Source organism: Callorhinchus milii, unplaced genomic scaffold (genome assembly GCF_018977255.1).
Source record: "Callorhinchus milii isolate IMCB2004 unplaced genomic scaffold, IMCB_Cmil_1.0 Scaffold4, whole genome shotgun sequence".
Lineage (NCBI taxonomy): Eukaryota > Metazoa > Chordata > Chondrichthyes > Chimaeriformes > Callorhinchidae > Callorhinchus > Callorhinchus milii.
In genome coordinates, this window is record NW_024704745.1 from 23,933,960 (window position 1) to 23,953,745 (window position 19,786).

Here is a 19,786-nt window from a genome sequence, read left to right on the forward strand (position 1 = left end):
GAAGGGAGTTTTTCCTAGTGTCCTGGTCAACAGTTCTTCAGATAACAATTGGTCATTCATTTTGTGGCATTATTTCACATTGCTCTGCGCAAATTGCCTGCTGTATTTCCTGTGTTTGATATAACATCTTTCAGATTGTCAAGGTATCTCAAAACTATATGTCAAGTAGTGTGATTGTATATTTTGTGGGCCAACACAGCAGACAATTTCTGCGCACAGCAATGACCCACAAATAGTCATGGAATGAATGTTTAATTTCATTTGGGTATTTGTAGGCTAGGACATTGGGAGAAACAACAACAACTTGCATTTATATAGTGCCTGTCAAGTGGGGTAGCATCCCGGAGAGCTTAACAATGGTGGAGTCTGACTCCGAGCCAGGAGGAGAGGGAGGGAGGAGGTGACCGTAAGCACAATTAAAAAGGAAGGTGTTTAAGTGGGATTTGAAAGTGAGAGGGAGGGTACAAGGCGAAGGGATTGAGGGAGAAAGTTCCTGAGTTTTGGGGAGTAGTGGCTGAAGGCACGACCACTGATGGTGGAGTGAAGGGGACGCGGGAGAAACAGGAGGCCAGAGCCAGCCAACTTCATTCAATCCATGACTGTTTGTGTGACACTGCTGTGCGCAATTGGCTGTCGTGTTTCGCCCGCAAAATATACGGCCAATTCACTTTACAGTATATTCTGCAAAACATTTTAAGACTTCTTTAAGATGTGAAAAGGACGCTACATCAAATGCAAGGATTACTATTGTGTCCGTGCTTCTTTAAGAGCGATCCTTTCAGTCTCAAGTCACCTGGACTTTCCCCCTTATCTCCTTTTTTTTAGGCATTGGTCTAATTTGAAAGCCAGTATGGATTCTGCCTCAACTTTTAGGAAGGAAAAAATGACTTCGTTTTCATTATTCCACAGCAAAAGAAGTTTATGATGCCCCCCCCCCACCACCCCAGTAAAAGTTGCTGTTCTTCGGGAAGGATTTTACTGTGAAATTCGGTTTGAAGTTGGGGCTTTTTTGGGGGGGGAGGTTGGGTGGGTGGGGGATAGGATAGGAACAGATGCATAATTGCACAAACTCCACCTTCGTTGAGACTCGAGGTTTTGAAGTGAGAACATTTCCTCTTTTGGAGGCGAGCCCGTGAGTGACTGAAAGAGAGAGGAAGTGATGGGGAGGGGAGGACAGAGCGATGTATAAAGCGATGCTGCGGGTCCTGCACTTGACACAGAGAAGATTGCACCGCCGCGCCCCGGACATGGCTCTCAGTCGGATCGCCATCCTCGCACTGGCTTTGCTGCAGTGGGCGCCCTCGGTCGCGTATCCCACGGGAGCGCCTGAGAGCGCCTGTGAGAGCATGGCCCCGAAGCACAAGAACGTCTCGCCACAAACAAGCGCCTCGCCTTACAGCATCACCGCCTCCAACAGCTCGTTCAAGGCCGACCAGAAGGTCCAAGGTAAGAAAAAACACAAAAAAAAGCGTCTCTCTCTCTCTCTCTTTTTTTTTATTGGGATTCAACGAGTGGGATTTCGAAGGGGTTCGGGATTCCTCTCTGTGGGGCTGAGCAAATACTTTTGCTGTGGGGTGGGGTTGGGGGGGGGGGTTGAGGGTTTTTTTTTTTCTCGGCGCAGCGAGTGTCTGTCCTGAGCAGTTGTGGGTTTCGTTTGATCTGGAACTTGTCGGGACTTTGTGCAAAAGAGCGATGGCTCTTAAGAGGTTTTGATCCATTTTTTTTTTTTTGGAAACGCTCAAACTCTGCTCTCGATGTGACTTATTTCATGAGCTCTCAAAAAGTCGGGGTCTATCTAATGAGAGTAAGAATTATTCGTGATGTAATTATTAGTGATTTTTTATTATTATTATCTATACGGATTCGGGATGATTTTCAGGGAATCGTTTTCCCTATCAAACACATGTGTGGGGGTTTTTTTCCCCCTCTCTTTCGGAAAACCTGTGGCTCTGAATCCTCTCCCATCTGAAAAGGTAACCCATTGGGGAGCATCACTGGTAATGTGTACCACAGAGTGACTCACATGTGTCTGTTTTCCAATTGCATGTTCAGAATATGAACTAAAGTGTATTGTATTGGCTATGGAGAGCCCCCGAAATGATTCTTTCTTCCTTCCAAGTCAAAAGGATCAGCTTAATGGGGAAGGGAGAAGATCTGCATGTGAATCATTTTTTTTTTGATCTTAGGCTGTTCCGTAAAATAGCACAGATCGGATTCTGGGGGTCGGGGTGGGTGCTGCAGAGATATGGAGCAACTTTTCTGTGCTTCATACTGCAATGAGGAAGTGCACAGAGCATAACTGTGAACACCCCCACTGTGTAATGAATTCATTTATCAAAAGAGCAGCACATTAAAATGTTTAATTACATTTATTGCACCAGGCACACACTATATAGTCGGTTGGTTTTTGTTAACACGGCTAAGTTTTTTTTTTTCGAATGTGGAATATTTGATCACAGTCCTGGACGAGGGATAACTTTCTCCCAACTCAATATCAGAAAGACTGAGGTCCTCCTGATCGGCTCGCGCCAGCGCCTCCGCACCTCAGGCGCTGGCAGCGTCAGCTTCCACGGCTTCACACTCAACCTCACTAAGCCAGTCAGGAACCTGGGTGTCTTGTTTGACCCTGAACTGTCCTTTCTCCTCCACATCCACGCCATAATAATAATATAATAATAATCGTTGCATTTGATATAGCACTTTTCATGTCTTCTCGACGCCTCAAAGCGCTTCACAGAATAGACTGTAAAGTGAATTGATCGTATATTTGTGGGTGAAACGCGGCAGCCAATTGTGCACAGCAGTGTCCCACAAACAGTCATGGATTGAAAATGACCAATTTATTATTGTTTTGTTTGGGAGGGATTATTATTAGGCGTGTGGAGTAAGGAAACTTGCCCAAGGTTTCGCCCTGCCTGGAATTGAACCCAGGTGTCTCGCTTGCAAGGCGAGTGCTCTAACCACTGAGCTACAGGACTCCACATGAACGCACTGCCTACCACTACCTCCGCAACATTGCCAGACTCCGAACTGCCTCACCCCTCAGGCTGCAGAAACCTTCACCTACGACTTCGTCACATCAAGGCTCGATTATGGAATGTATTATAAATGTAATTTTGTTGTTGTGGCAATTGAAGTGAAGTGCTTAAAACGTAGTTTGAAGGGAATTTGATAGGTACTTGAAGAAAAATGTTACAGCATACTGAGAAAAACATTAGTGTCGATAGCTCCAGTGAGGAAGTTAAAAACCAGCATCACAATAAACCGGATGGTCTTTGACCCACTGTAGTCTTTTGTGTCATTCTGTCTGTTTCTGCAAAACTATGATAGCAGGCATAAGTGACATAATTATGAGGAAACTTGATGCATACATAAGAGAGAAGGGAATAGAGGGGTGCAGGTTTATGTGAAGTACAAGTACATCCAAATGGCTTGTGTTCATACTGTAACATTCTATGTACACAAAACATATTGAGAGTTCTACAGATGGACACCACCTACACGTGGAATTTTCCCTGTGTCTGGAATGGAACGTGCACTCATGGAGGGAGGTACCCTACTCACCTAATTCAAGAAAGTATTAGCCACAAGTTGACAAGAGACAAGGCTGAGTACCCCAGAGTGTATGCTCGAATAGTGCTGGAGTTTAACCAGCTAAAACCGCACAGGTTGACACTGAGAGCTTTCTCTGACAAGCTTCCGACTACTTGTCCAGCCTGGACCACTGCACGCGTGCTACAATAAACATGCTAGCACAATGGGCAGACAGATGGCAAATTAAATGTAATGTAGGAAAATTAGATGTAATTTGCTTTGGCAGGAAAAATAAAGAAATCATCTATAGTCGAGATGGTAAGAACCTAAGAGGAGTAGAGAAGCAAAGCGATCTGAGGATTCAGATCCACATTTGTATAATGCCCTTCATACAGGGCACTTGATAGTGGTGGAGTCTGACCCTGAGCCAGGGGGATTACATTTGTATAGCGCCTTTCACGTCAAGACAGTAATGCAAGGTGCTGGACAGTATACAGAATCTCACACCTGAGCTGGGGTCGGGGGGGGGGGGGAGAAGGGAGGGGAGGGGAAGAGGGGTGGTTGACGTTATGGTCGAAGAGGAGGGTCTTGAGGCAGGACTTGAAGGAGGCTAAGGAGGGTGCGAGGCGGAGTGACTGGGGGAATAGAATTCCAGAGGTTGGGGGCAGAGTGGCTGAAGGTTCTCCCGCCAATGGTGGGTTGGGGGATGTGGAGCAGGCCAGAGCCGGCTGAGCGGAGGGAACAGGCAGGTTGTTAGGGGGTTAGGAGGTCGCAGAGATAGGGTGGGGTGAGGCCATGGAGGGCTTTGTAGGTGAGGACCAGGATCTTGAACTGGACCTCCTGAAGGATGGGGAGCCAATGGAGTCGGGCGAGAGTGGGGAAGATGGAGTCACAGAGTTTGGTGCGGGAGAGGACACGGGCTGCAGAGTTCTGGATTATCTGCAGCCTGTGGAGGGAGCAGTTGAGAAGGCCGACAGGCAGGGCATTTGCATAGTCGAGCCTGGAGGTGATGAAGGCATGAACAAGAGATTCAGCGGCCTGAGGGGTGAAGTAGTGGCCGGTGATGTTACGGAGGTGAGGGAAGGCAGAGCGGATCATGACTTGGATGTGGGGAAGAACAAGACACCTAGGTTCCTGGTGAGTTGAAGTGTGCAACCATGGAGGTTGATGCTGCCAGAGCCTGAGGTGCTGAGGCGCTGGCACGAGCCAATCAGGAGGGCCTCAGTCTTGTTCACATTCAACTGTAGGAAATTTGCCCTTATCCAGGACTTGATGTCCGATCGGCAGTCTGTCAGGACAGCAGTGGTTCTGGAGTTGAGGGTGGAGGCAAAAAGATAGAGTTGGGTGTCATTCGCATACATATGGAAGTTGACCCCATATCTGCAGATGATGTCACCAAAGGGGAGCATGTAGATATTAAAGAGGAGAGGGCCAAGGACAGAGCCCTGGGGGACGCCAGATGTGACAGTACAGGGGCTGGAGGAGAAACCGTTAGAGGCAACAAGGTGGATACGGTGAGAGAGATAGGAATCGAACCAGGCAAGGGCAGGTCCGTGAAGATTGAGTAAAGCGGAGAGGTGGTGTATGAGGATGGAGTGGTTGTCAGCGTCGAAGTTGGCAGAGAGGTCGAGGAGGACAAGGAGGCAGAGGGAGCCCTGATCACAGATGTTCAGAATGTCATTCGTGACTTTGCCCAGGGCTGTTTCCGTACTGTGGGCAGCACGGAAGCCGGATTGGAGGGGTTCAAAGAGGGAATGGCGAGAAAGAAAGGAGCGGAGCTGGGACCCGATGACTATTTCCAGGACCTTGGAGAGGAATGGGAGGTTAGAGATGGGGCGGTAGCTGGAGAGGAGGGATGGATCCAGGGAAGGTTTTTTCAAGATGGGGGTGATGACGGCTGTTTTTAGGGAGGTGAGAACTGAACCGGTAGACAAAGAGAGGTTAATGACGTCGGACAGGAGAGGGGCCAGAAGGTGGAGTTGGGAGATGAGGAGAGAGGTGGGGATGGGATCGAGGGAGCAGGTGGTGGGTTTGAGTTTGCGGACAGTCGTGATGAGGGAGGAGGGAGAGATAGGGTCGAAGGAGAATAGGGGTGGATGGGTGGGGAGGTGAGTCATGAGGGAGAGGTGATGTGGGGATGGCTGTGGACGGGGCTGAGGTGGCTGAATGTATCCCCTCGATTTTAGATTCGCGAAGTCCAGCATCTGCTCACAGTTGGAGTTTGAGGAGAGGATGGGCGAGGCGAGGGAAGGTGGATGGAGGAGACGGTTTGTGGTGGAAACGAGAACCCTGGGGTTGTCCTTTGCCTCCAAGATGACCTTGGAGTAGAAGGAAGATTTGGCAGAGGCAAGAGCGCAGCGGTTGGTCTTGGTGCGGTGAAGCCAAATGATCCGATGTACCGTTGGTTTGGATTTGGTCCAGGCGAGTTCGGCAGCTTGCACTTGTGCCTTGAGGGAATGGAGATAGCTGGTGTACCAGGGGGATTTACGGGAGTTTGAGGCAGTTCGGGAGGTGAGGGGGGCAAAGGAGTCCAGAATGGAGGAGAGGGAGTTGTGGAGAAAAGAGAGTGAGGAGGGAAGGTCGGGCAGTGAGAGCCAGAGGTGTAGGAGTTCGGATGACTCCAGGGCAGTGGAGAGGGAGAGGGAGGGAATTTTTTTCCATGGACGGTATGTGACAGTGGAGGTTGGGAAAGGGGAAGGGGTACTGAGGTGTTGAGGAAGATAAAGTGATGGTCCCAGATGGCTTTATCGAAGATGGTGATGTCTGAGACGGTGATCACCAGGTCAAGTGGGTGGCCATGGTCGTGGGTGGGGGAGTGGATGTGGATGGAGAGGTTAAAGGAAGAGAGGAGGGAGGAGAAGTCTTTAAGTGGAACTTGAAAGTGGGGAGGGAGTGGGCAAGGCAAAGGGTTTGAGGGAGAGAGTTCCAGAGTTTTGGGTAGGGAGTGGAGGGAGAGGTGTGACTGAAGGTGATTTGCAACGACGTGTTCCAAGACTTTGGCCAGGAAGGGCAGGTTTGAGATGGGTCTAAAGTTTGTGAGGTTTAAGGGGGGACATAATAAAAGTGTTTAGAGTCTGTAACCACAGGATACAAATACAAGTCCATAAGAAGGTCAATGTGGGCCTTGTACTTTATATCCAGAGGGATAGAATATAAAGTGAGGAGGTGATGTTGAGTTTATACAAAACTTTAGTTAAACCTCAGTGAGTGGCCTGTTTCTGCGCTGTACATTCTGTGTATTGTTTGTATTATACAGAGCATATGGGACAAGTACATACCTAAGTGCAAATGCTCCAGATGGATCATGTCCATTTTCTTCAGCAAAATATCTCCAAGTCTATATATCTTAGACCAGTCTTCTTATCCCTGAAATTTGCATCACTGCAAGTTTTTACACTGTCTTGGTCCTTCTTTCAAAGAACACTTTAAATGATCCCAGGATCTTGAACCTTTCCCACTTTAAATTTGTGTTCCGTCCTCTGCTATCAGCACCATCCTGTGGTTGTAGTGAATATAATCTGAGGAGATGACGATTGTAATGTAGGACACAATATGTATGACACTGGAAGATGTAGGACAGATGGAATTAGGAGCAATTTTGTCAGCCAAACATACAGATTTGCCAGTTTAGCACAAATGAGATGCTATTATTTGACTTTAATTTAACCATGTTCTTGGACTCTGCAGCCTATGGGTGTATTAGACTCATGCAAATGATATTTGTAAATGGTTTGGGATTTTTTTTTACTTGGAGACAGTTTTGTTCTAGTATTTGTAATGAATGTAATGCTGAAACCTTTGCTGAACTAATATAGGTCTGCTGAGTGTCTCCCTTTCTCTCTACCACCATTTGTGGTTGAACCTTCAGTCACTGCGCCCTTAACCTCTGGAACTCCCTGCCTCTAACGTTGCCTCAACCTTCTTTATCTATGTTCAAATTCCACCTAAAAACCTACTTCTTTGATCCTCCCTTTGGTCAGCTCCCCTCCTCCCCCTTCTCTCTTGTTAACATCCAACCCTGAACGCCACTGTGAAGCACTATGATATATTATTTGTAGGTGAAGGGTGCGATACAGGACACAACCAACAACAACAACAAGATTACATTTGTATAACGCCTTTCATGTCGGGAGGACGTGCCAAGGTGCTGGACAGTGTACAGCATTTCAACCAGACAACTACTTGTGAGAACCAGAACCAGACAACTATTTGTCAATGAGTTCTCTGGTTCTGATGAGTTCACCTCTTGTTTGTTCACTGTAATCCAATATATTTTCTCTGCAAATACAAAATTTCTCTGCCGTCTTCCTTATGAAACAATACACTAGCTTCTCACAAGCATTGGTACTGACCACAGTCGGAAGTGATTACTGAATGTATTGACAATTTTTGAATTGTAAAAGAAAAAATGAATTATATCACTCTTATCTTTTACAGTTACAATAACTGGTGAACCTTACCAGGGACTACTGCTACAGGCAAGAGAGATGTCAAAAAGTACTGCAGTTGGTACATGGGAGGCTCCTCCGAACAATACAAAACCAATAAAGGTGCAATTGAGTTTTGATAGTAACATTCTTTTTTTAACTAATAATTCAATTAAGCTTCAATTCATTTTAACTCTTTCAAATTTTACTGCAGTTTCAGATATTTAAAATATCAGGGAAACAATAATTCAACAGGCATTTAGGTAGATTGTATTATATCGAGTAGGGTGGTCCTAGCTGGACAAGCAGATGGAAAGCTTGCCAGACAGCAATGTCAATGGCAAGCTATGCAGTTTTAGCTGGTTAGACGCCAGTAGTTACCCCAACGCACACTCTGGGATCTCCAAGTCTTGGCTCTTTCCAATCTGTGCCTAATACTTTCCGGAATTAGGTAAACAGGATGCGTCCCTCCAGGGAAAGAGTGCGCATTCCATTCCAACTGTCTATCTCTGGGATTTCCATGTGTAGGTGGGATTCACAAATCTCAGCTTGGTTTGGATTCTCTTAAGCATGGTGATGGGTTTCCACATGTGTCAGACCCTGGTTGACCCAAAAAAATTATATTGTAGTTATTATCGTATGTGTTATCGAACATTTTTAATTCAAAAATTAAATGGATTAATTTCTTCTTAAAATGTGAAATGAACTCCCAAGAACTTGTATGCAAAGTTCTTGCTTTGTTATCTTAAACTGTTTTCTTGGTTACTTAAATCATTAAAGCTAAGTATCAGTCTAGCTCAGTTTGTAACCTCTATTTCAGAAAGTTGTGGGTTCAGCAGGCCCCTGTAGGAATTTTGAGCACATAGTTTAGGTATAAAGGGGGAGAAACATATTATTAAGATGTGGAACACATTACCCCATCAATTTTTTTTTACAGTTGAGTCATCTATGTCATTTAAAAGGTAATTAGAATGAGCACTTGGTCAATAAAGAAATGAAAAATTTAGAACTAGAACCGGAAATTAGCTCCAGTGGTGTTTAGGATTCTTACATATAACTTTAAAAAAATCAACAAATTAGTAAAAGTAGATCATGTCCGTGACTTTCTTATATATACATACTTACACTACTCTTGAGGAATATTTTGATAAATTTTATTCATTATCCTTCCTGGTTGAAATATTATTTGTACTATAGAAGTTGTGCAGAAACTGGAGTCCTGACACCAACTATTGATTGATTATGTTTAATTGCATTACTTCAGTGCTTCAACGTAATGAACAGTTCAATTACTCACTCAAACACTTACCTGAAAACGAATGAAACTGTTTACACCTGGATCCCACCATCATCAAACAAATGTATCAAGATTCAGTTTGTGTAAGTATTGCTCTCGGTTGCTTTTTTTGTTTGAATTGGAATAAGCAGGACACCAGCTAACTGTGAGACAAAATATAGTTTGCATATTGCAGAGAATGTCTGTTCAACTATAGATAATACCGTCTTGACAGTGACTACCGGTTTACAATAAGCTTCCTTCAGTCTCAGCGTGATTTATTTTACAGTTACTGCTACAGGTATGTCAATATATAGGTATGATAGGCACTTAATCTTTGTCTGTCCCATTTCCCTTAATCTCTGCTTCTCCTCGAGTTGAGGCACAGTTACAACTCCTGAATCCCAGCAGTCGTGGAGTCTCGAGGGACACAGTCAGCCATCCTACCCGCTCACACACTACAGTCACATACAGATACACAGAACTCACACTACAGTCACATATAGACACAGAATTCACACTACAGTCACGTACAGACACAGAGCTCACACTACAGTCCTGTAGCTCAGTGGTTAGAGCACTCGCTTTGCAAGCGAGAGACCTGAGTTCATTTCCAGGCAGGTCAGGGCGAAACCTTGGGCAAGTTTCCTTACTCCACACAGAGCCTAATAATAATCCCTCCAAAACCAAAAACAATAATAAAATTGGCATTTTCAATCTACGACTGTTTGTGGGACATTGCTGTGCGCAATTGGCTGCCGCGTTCGCCCACAAATTTACAGTCAATTCACTTTACAGTGTGTTCTGTGAAGCGCTTTGGGACGTCCTTCCGACGTGAAAAGCGCTATATCAAATGCAAGGATTATTATTATTATTATTATTATTATTATTCAGTTGGAAAATCAGGAATAATTAACGTAAGCAGGGTTATGTTAATTGTCTTACATGAAAAATTACTTCCCAAGCATCAGTAGCTGCTGAACACATTTAATTCTTTTGGTGTGAGGGCAGTGGTTCTGAGATATGCAGAATGCAGTGAAAATTGCTGCCGTGTAGACCTCACAGGTGAGAGAATTCCCCACCCTCCAAATTTCTCCCACACGTGGTGTCATGATCAAACAGAATTGCATGGCTGTATTGGTGGCTACCTCATACAAATAGCTCTCTTTTCTTACATCACTTAGTCATGTGCTTCAGGATACGTGCTTAACCCACCCAGCCCATCCCTCCCAAAACATACAATACAAAGGGGACATTTTCAGCAGGTGGTACTGGATAGAGACCCTAGAAATCTGGGCTAATGTTGCTCCTCTAAAGTTTACGTGCAACAAAGCCAAGCCATTCTAGAGATTCTGAGTGGTGTTTAGTACAGTTTAATGGAAGCATTTTCAAACTGAAAATTCAGTCCTGTTGGTGGTAATCTTATTTCTTTGTTGATTTGAGCTGGAAAGTTCATTTTCTTTATCTAATAGTAGCTGTTACCATTAGGTATTATCTCGCATTCTGCAGTAATCATATTACAATGAACAACAACAAAGAAAAGCACATATTACAAATATTGGAAAGCACACATTATAAATATCAGAATAAATATAAATCTACGAAGTATTAACAGTACAGCATAGTTTAACCAACTCTACATTGGAACATTGATATTTGTACTCTTCCTTACAGAGCCACAGTTGCAAAAAACAAAGCTACATATTGGTTAAATGTCAGATCTCCGCAATTATATGGTAAGTAACTTACTGGCAGAAACCTTTGCTTCTCATTGTAAATTTGAAAATGTATTTTGTTCATATGCTGTGAGGAAAGTGAAACACAAATTCTTTGAATTGTGATGAGCTTGATAACATTTGCAGTAGTCTCAGATTAAAAGTCCTCTCTTCATTTGTGTAGAACAGACCTCAAAGTAGCACGGATAAAAACGCACAATCTAACTTGATCTGATTAGTTCTGTACATTTATTGCTCATATACCGTACATTGAAAAGTTGTACAATAATAAAGCTGCTCAAACAAACATCAGAATAATTCCTAACAAGTTACTATTTTAAGTTTAATCATTTCAAACATGATATGGGCCAGTATCTATTGTTACTATTTTACTTTACTCCCCTCCCGTATCCTACTTAATCAAATATATTTTCCAATGATATAGCAACTAGGGGCCATGGTCAATCCCTGATGCAACTAGTATGTGAAGCTAGAAGTGGGGCCCACAATTAGATTTGGCAATGGCTCAGTACGCTTCAGTGCCTTGCCAAGAGTCCAGGATAATAATAATAATCCTTTCATTTGATATAGCTCCTTTCATATCAGGAAAACATCTTAAAGCATTTCACAGGATTTACTGTAAAGTGTAGTAACTGTACGGCTGCAGATTTGTGCCACAAACAGCCGTGAAGTGAATGACAAATCTTATCCAGAGGATTGCTGGCCAGAACACTGGGAGAAACGACCTTCTCTTTTCAAGTAGAAACATCAAATCATTAATGTCCACCTAAACAGGCAGACAGGACCTCGGTTTAATGTCTGTTCTGAAGGATGGAACCTCCAACAATGCAGCACACCTCCTAGCACTGCAATGTAGTGTCAGCCTAGAATGCAAGATCAAAGACCCGATGGGGTCCTTGACACCTAAATATTGTTACAGTAAGTTTAACTGGCAAAAATGATAAGAGTAACCATAATTTCAAATTAGAACGCAGATATTCCAACCTTTGAAATTAGGTCACTTCATAAATGCAGCATCTCATTACTAAAATAATAGTTTTTTGCTTTTTGGTGAATTAGCCTTTTGTGTTTTGTTAATGTTTCTGTTGCCTCTTGACAATGTTGACTTATAAATTGGTTACGTATAGTATTGTATTGGATTCAGTTATTTCACACCCTGATATTTTGGGCAGCAGGACTACTTTATATTTAATCCACGTGTTACAAACCATGTGTATCCAACCGATAATTTCTGTTTTATTCAACAGATGAAACCTGCTCCAGTTGTGTGAAAATCATACCAGGATTCACTCTTCTGTTGTTCACTATGATGTGGTCTATTATAAGCCAATAGTGTTCAGCAACAGACTTTCTGAAGACTTATTTAGTCAATGACGAAAGAAGATGCCTTTATGCAAATTATGTAAACTAGCTTATTAAACTTAAGGATTCTTTTTTAACGGAAGTACACAAAAAACTGGAACTTTGCAATACAGATCTAAACATAGAATAAAATAATGTGACTGATGATTTGCATTTTTAAATTAGATTTTCCCCATTGTAAGCCCAAATTGTTAAGCTTAATAAATTTAGTAGTAATTTCATCCTCCCACATTCTGACACTGTAGTCAATTGCTAGATTTTATTTACAAAATGCAAAGATATAAAATTATGATTTAATAATTGTGAATGAAGGTTAGAGCTGAATGCGGAAATAAATAACATTGACAAGGATTGGATAAGATGGATATATGACCTAAATGTAAACTGCATACATTTAAAAATTATGATCGTGCACTGGTCTTATGTTAAAAATCACAAGTATACAATTGATTTTGATGACAATGAATGTTCTGTAAAATTGTATTACTGATTTTTTGATATTGGTAATGTATGTAACATTATAAGTTTTTTCTGTAACATGCAAATGTGTTTTTTAAAGGGAATAAAGGGAATTTTGCTGTAAAAGCTCTAAAATTTCATACACTACAGGATTTACTGTAGTGACTGTATTTTTAGCAAACATAGCAGTCAATTTGCACACAGCAATGTTCTGCTGGCAGCCAACAACAACATGCATTTATATAGCACCCTTCACAAGGGGATAACATCTCAGAGCGCTTAACAGTGGTGGAGCATGAGGCTGAGCCAGGTGGAGGGAGGTGACCGTAAGCACGGTCGAAGAGGAGGGTCTTTAGGCATGATCTGAAAATGTGGAAGGGGCAAGGCAGAGGGATTCAAAGTTTCAGGCCGTAGTGGCTGAAAGCAGGGCTGCCTAAAATCTAACCAATTTTATTTGGCGAATTGTTGCCTAGAAAGAAACTAAAGTTTTTAGGTGAGATTTTTAAGTGAGGATGGAGGAGTGAGTCAGAGGTTCTCTGGGATGGATTTCCAGAGAGTGGAGGCAGAAAGCTCTCCTGCCAATGGTAGGATACATAGGACGGGAGACTTGAAGCAGGCCAGTGTTCGCTGAGCAAAGAGAGTGGCCAGATTGGTACGGTTGTTGAGGGTCATAAAGGTAGGGTGGCTGAGGCTGTGGAGGAAAGTGAGAACAAGGATGTTGAATTTTATCCCCAGGAGGAATGGGGAGCCAGTGGAGTTGGACAAGGATGAAATGTGGGAGGAAACTTCAAAGTTCTGGATTGCCTTCAGTTTGTGTATGGAAGAGCTGAGGAGTTCAGGGAGCAGGAAGTTGGAATAGTCAAGCCTGAATGTGCTGAAAACATGTGGGTCTTAGCAGCAGATTACAATACAAAACTACATTTGTATAGCGCCTTTCACATCAGGGGAAACAGATGGCGCTGGACAGTCAGGGATTTGGGATTTGGACCCAAGCTGGGCTTCGATTGGTGAGGGCTTAGGGCAGGGAGGGTAGCCAAAGGCTCGGTCGAAGAGGAGGGTTTTGAGACACGCCTTGAAGGAGGCAAGTGAGGGAGCGAGGCGAAGGGAATGTGGGATGTATTTCCATAGGGTGGGGGCAGAAAGGCTGAAGGCCCAATCACGGATGGCAGGGTGGGCCGAGCGGGGCCTGCTGAGCAGAGGTAGCAGACAAGTTGATATGGGAACCAGTGGCGCCAGGCGAGGGTGGGAATGATGGGGTCGCAGTCATGGAGCCTGGTGCAGGAGAGTCCATGAGCTGCCGAGTTCTGGATGATCTGCAGCTTGTGGAAGGAAGAGTTGGAGAGGCCAACAAGCAGCAGATTGGCATAATCGAACCTCGATGTGATGAAAGCATGGATGAGGGTTTTGGCGGCCTGAAGGGTGAGGCGGTGGCGGAGCCGGGAGATGTTGCAGAGGTGGGGGAAGATAGAGCGGGTCATGGCAAGGTTATGGGGTAGAAAGGACAGTTGAGGGTCAAACAGGATGCCAAGGTTCGGACTGGCTCAGTGAGGTGGAGTGTGCATCCTTGGATGGTGATGCTGTCACCATGGTGATCAGGACAGGAGGGCCTCGGTCTTGACATTCAACTGTGGAAAGTTCAGTCTCATCCAGGACCTGATGTCCGACAATCTGTCAGGACAGCAGTGGTCCTAGAGTTGAGGTGGAGGCAGAGAGATAGTTGGTGTCATCTGTATACATGTGGAAGTTGACCCCATGTCTGCAGATGATGTCACCAAGAGGGAGCATATAGATATTGAAGAGGAAGGGATCAGGACAGAGCCCTGAGAAATGTTGCACTGGCTAGAGGAGAAGTTGTTTGTGGAGATGAAGACAGTATGAGAAGTAGGATCTGAACCATTCAAGGACAGAGACACATAGGTTGAGGTGAAAGGAGGAAGTGGAGGAGGATTGAGGGGCCAACGGTATCGGAGGCAGCAGAAAGGTGAAGGAGGACGAGGAGGCAGAGGCAACCCTGGTCGCGGATGGACAAAATATCATTTGCGACTTTGACCAAAGCTGTTTCTGTGCTGTGGGTGGCACAGAAACCCAATTGGAGGGGTGACAGGAGAGCGAAACAACAAATTGTTCCAGGACCTTGGAAAGGAAAGGGAGATTGGAGATGGGGCAGTAGTTTGAGAGCAGGAATGGGTCCAGGGAGGTTTTTTTAAGGTTAGGAGTGATGACAGCTGTTTGTAAATGGGGTGGGAAGTGGAAGTGCAAGTGGACACAGAAGTTTATGATGTCTGTGAGTAGAGGGGCAATGAGGTGGAGCTGGGAGATAAAGGGAGAGAAAAGAATGGGGTCGAGGGAGCCAGTGATCGATTTCATAGATTAGTGTGATATGATGATAAACAAACCATATGATAAACCCAAGACTACAGTACGAGAATAGTCAACTGTGTCATTAGTGCTGCCAATCACAAGGAAACCAGTATTTAGGACTTTATATTTAGTAACAATTTTATTCAGAAATTGTTTCCACTAGATGATCTCATTAATATACATATTGCACTTCAAAGCAAGATATTCAGTTTTATATTTTAAATATATATTCAGTTTTCACATCTAAACCGCATGCATATTCATAGTCCTTCCATAAGCTTACTAGTTCAAGGAAAACATTTTAAGTTTTATTTTAAAAGTGTAAACCACAGCTCACGTGGAAAATCCCAACTTGCAAAGGTGATCAGTTCAAATTTTTGTTTAAAGTTTAGCCAAAGTCTACAGACAAAGGGTGGTGGTGGGGTGGGGAGAAAAGGGTGCAATTTTAAAATATTTGTTTTTACATCTTGTTCTTTTATGCACTGTGTGGATGCTGCTCTCTCCATTACCAGGCTTCTACTCTGACATATTTTACTGGAGTTTAATTGGGCCAGACACTTCTGATTCACTGAGAACTGATCTTGGAGAAACTCAACTAAATGATAAGTTCAAAACTAACTGCGTATTATTATATTTAGTTCATTTATAAGCATATTTACATAAAGGTATGGATCTTATTTCAGGCACTAATGAATCATCTACAATTGTTTATACCCATTAGATTAAGCAACAAATGTGATTATCAGAGCTGTAAAAAACAGTTTTTACTCTTGACTTTGACCAGAGATCAGTAGATAAAACAGATTGATGAGGGATGTCAGTGGATAACCAAAAAACATCGTAAAGTAACGTCGAAGAGATGATCGAAAATACGGTCAAAGAATCAATTTTTTTTTAAAAAACAGAAAAATTAGGTGTACCATTTCAAAAACAAAACAAAGCAAAAAGGTCCCTTATACAATAAAACTGCTGTAACTGTTTGGCTTCTTAGTTTACAAAACTGATGTCAGCTACGCAATCAATAGCCACTTTGGAGTCTGATTTATTGTTGTATCCCTCAACTGTGACTAACGTTACTTCCTTGACCTCAGAAAACATTCAGGGGAAAATGTTCACTTGTTGGTAAAATTAAGCGCCCAACGGATAAGAATTCAGTTTGCAAATATAAATCATCAAAATAAATTTAAAAAACAATAGAATCATTGTATATTATAAAATGTAAACAAGGTCAGAATGCTGGGGCTATATTCATATCAATCCATAAACTTGTATTATTTACAAAATAAATTTGGAAGTTAATGTTAAAACGCATAGAATTAGCCACATATGTGGGGAAAAAAAGTCATAAATTTTAAGCAAAATGTTTTTTAAAGTTCCAATTTATCCCTATATATTTCAATAACATTCTTGGCCAGATCAATGCAAGTTTTGATGTCATGAAATCCAGCTTTGTACAAAGAGGAAATAAGTTTACTCTTTAAATGACAAGTCAATTTTTATGCGAAGTAAATTGTTTCAATGAACTGGCACTGAGATCACATTGGCAACAGAGGTCTAAATACTGTACAAACTATAAGAAATCGTGGAACTCGCAAGTGGTAAGAAATCAAAACAGTTTATGAAAAAAACTCATATTAATTAATATTATAAGATTTTTTAGTTTGCATGTTTAAGTTATGCTGCCACATTTTCTCATTTGGAAAGTCAATCAGATAACAGTTTAAGCCCCCAAATTTACAAATAGAGCAATGGATTTGATTAAAATTGAAAGATATTATTGTCAATGGGCTAAATTTACTTTTGGTGCAGTGTAGAGCAAAATAATGAAATTAACTTATACTTCACTTAGTTTACATTTGTCTCCCATTTCTTTCTAACATTTTCACTTTTGGCCGTTTTCACACTTTGTCCTCCAGCAATTTTATAAATTGCTATCAGGTGGGGATTTTGATGGTCTGGTTTTGTAGGTCAAAACTTTTCTGAATATTTGAGAGTGAACCTTTCAACTGTAAATGAGAAAGACAAAGACAAATCATCAATAGATGAAACTTCTGATTGGATATACTGTCACTCGATTGACTAATACACTTAGGCCATATGTCTTACTTTCTAAACTCAGAATTTATAACACTTGTAGTTTCACAACCACAGAAGTAGGATAGTCACTTAATTTACTCTCTCTTTCCCAGACTTACTCTAAAAATCAAAATTATAAAATTATAAGTACAATAAAACAGTTGTAATATGGAAATTTGAGATACAGTGTTGAGTTCCACTAGAAGCTGACCACTTTTTCTTAGTTAGGAGGTTCTATCACATGTGGCAAAAACAAAACCACATTACGGACCTCTATAAAGCATCTTTCTCAACATGGGGGCAAATGTATAATACAAACCATTTATTCATTTCAATTTGTACATTCCCCTACACTCACCAACAATAATCAAGGACATAGTTATTCAGTTCTTTTTGAGGAGTTAAATGATGCAGCATCCATGTACTATTTTTGCTTGATGTTTTGAATACATCCAATACTCTGCAGTTTTTCTGCATTTGGTGAATAAAGTGCAGTTAGCACATTACTGGGGTATGGTTTATACTTGAAGTAAATAGCTGAGTACTAAATATAACCTTTGAAGCTGAAATGACATGCAATAACCTAGATTCTTATGCATCATCAGATTAAGAATTCTTACTGCTGCAAAAATTAGAGCCTGCACTTGAAGGCATAGGTTGCAATTGTGAAATCCAGATATACAATATCTTTTCCTGCACGAATGTACATGTGCCACTTTATCATTTTCTTCACTGAGTATGCTTTAACGTATTGCTTTTGGTTTGTAGGCATTCTAAATAAAAATGACAAAAGTCAGAAAAATAATCAGGAGCATTTTAAAGCGATTATGATTAAAGCTTTGGTAAAAGGAAGTAGCAACTTATGGGCTGGTTTGCCCTACCTGGTCTAGAAGTAAAATGGAATCCTTAATTACTCCCTGTAGTCTTTGAAGATCTGCTTTATTCTTGTGCTTTGTTATTTCCTTGGGAGACATTATCTCTGGGTCCAAACTGGTTAAAAAGAAGAATTTGATCTTATCAGTGAAATCCCAAACACGCTTTCAGAACTTCTAACCTGGAAACAACGACACTGTCAATGACACAAACTTATTAAAGGAGTTTATTTGATCTGTTTCAAACCATTGCACCAAAGGTGATGGACATAAACCAAAACACACAAGGACCCTCAATCTGATGCAAATAATTATAATAATCCTTGCATTTGGTATAGTGCCGTATCACATCAAAAGTACATCTCAAAGCTCTTCACAGTATTTACTATGAATTGGAGCGATTGTGTGCTTGTGAGCAAACACGGCAGCACAATTGCACACAGCAATGTCCCACAAACAGCCATGAAGTGAGTGACTGATTTTATTTGGGGGATTGTTGGCCAGGACACCATAAGAAATCAATTCTCTTTTTGAATAGTGCCACGGGATCTTTAATGTCCACTTGAACAGGAACCTCGGTTTATCGTCTCATGTGAAGGACGGTACCTTCGACAATGCAGCACACCCTCAATACTGTTGAGCGCCATTAATTTAGACTTTTGCTGAATATCATGCAAATTAGTTTACAGGCTTAATTTTAAATTTGAAGTATTCAGTAAGTTCTTTGCTATGAAATGATGCTTAAATAGAGCAAATCAAGGCACAAGTGGAATTTCTACCCCATAATGTAGTGTGATTACATGAATACTCCTCGACAGTCTGTTTAATAGCGAGGATCGGCAGTCGGGCCTTCGGCCTCTGTCCCCACCCTCTGAAACCTCATTCTGGAATCCCTTCGCCTCACCCGTTCCTCACCTCCTTCAAAGACCTTCCTCTCTGACTGTGGTTTCGGCCATCTATTCCCTGACCTCAGAATAGCATTTGTAATACATTACCAAAGCATGACAAAAGCATAAATGAGAATTTCTGGAGTGAATTAAATAAGTAAATGCAAAGGCAGAGGAAGACAGTCCTGGTCAGGGACTGGATGTGGGATAGGCACATCAAAGTGTTTTTATGGGTGTTTAAAACATTAGTTTAAACGTCGGCTCCACGTGATCACCAGGAACCTTATGAATGAATCAACAAGCACATTAGGCATCATTCCTGCTGTTTCTGACCCAGAGTTCTGAAAGCCACTTACCCTATTTTATGTTTTTCAGTTTTCGTCCTGTTTGAGAAGTATGCTTTTTGAGCTACATCTTCTATGACCAACAGTTTAAAAAAGAGGCTTATATTCAACAGAGCTAGAATAACTAGACTGTAAATGAGAGAGGATATAATTAGCTTTATAACAACCAAAGAATTCCAATACAAAAATATATTGTATTCGTTCATAAAACAATTGAAATAACAAATATGATATCCTGTACTTCTATGTCTATCTTAGAATTAAATTAACAGAGTCCTCTCAATTATGTAAATATTCACACTTTAAGTGGAAATGGGATTTTTTTTAAATATAAGAATACATTCTAACATCTAGCTCCCATTATTTGGCATCTAGATTATCGAAAGATGTCCTAAAAGGGCTGCTGCCTGGGGCTGCTCCTGTGATTTTTTGAACAGAACAACCTGATCCAC

At 41.9% G+C, this 19,786-nt stretch overlaps 2 protein-coding genes across 2 annotated transcripts in view; one reads left to right on the forward strand and one right to left on the reverse strand.

Moving 5' to 3' along the window:
- The first annotated feature begins 1,216 nt into the window (after positions 1-1,216).
- On the forward strand, positions 1,217-12,916 carry LOC103177563 (putative defense protein Hdd11). Its single transcript, NM_001292434.1, is given in 5 exon segments — positions 1,217-1,446; positions 7,972-8,084; positions 9,226-9,341; positions 10,912-10,973; positions 12,221-12,916. Coding segments are annotated over 5 exon segments (576 nt in total). The 5' UTR covers positions 1,217-1,247; the 3' UTR covers positions 12,307-12,916.
- Positions 12,917-15,275: 2,359 nt separating this feature from the next.
- Positions 15,276-19,786, reverse strand: part of gramd1c (GRAM domain containing 1c) — a 32,122-nt gene continuing 27,611 nt past the window's right edge. Inside the window, exons 16-18 of the mRNA XM_042334087.1 lie at positions 19,347-19,463; positions 18,113-18,221; positions 15,276-17,161 (exon numbers count right to left, since the gene is read on the reverse strand). Of these exons, the coding sequence (XP_042190021.1) occupies positions 17,090-17,161; positions 18,113-18,221; positions 19,347-19,463 (298 nt within the window). The 3' untranslated portion in view covers positions 15,276-17,089. The remainder of the gene's footprint in view (positions 17,162-18,112; positions 18,222-19,346; positions 19,464-19,786) is intronic.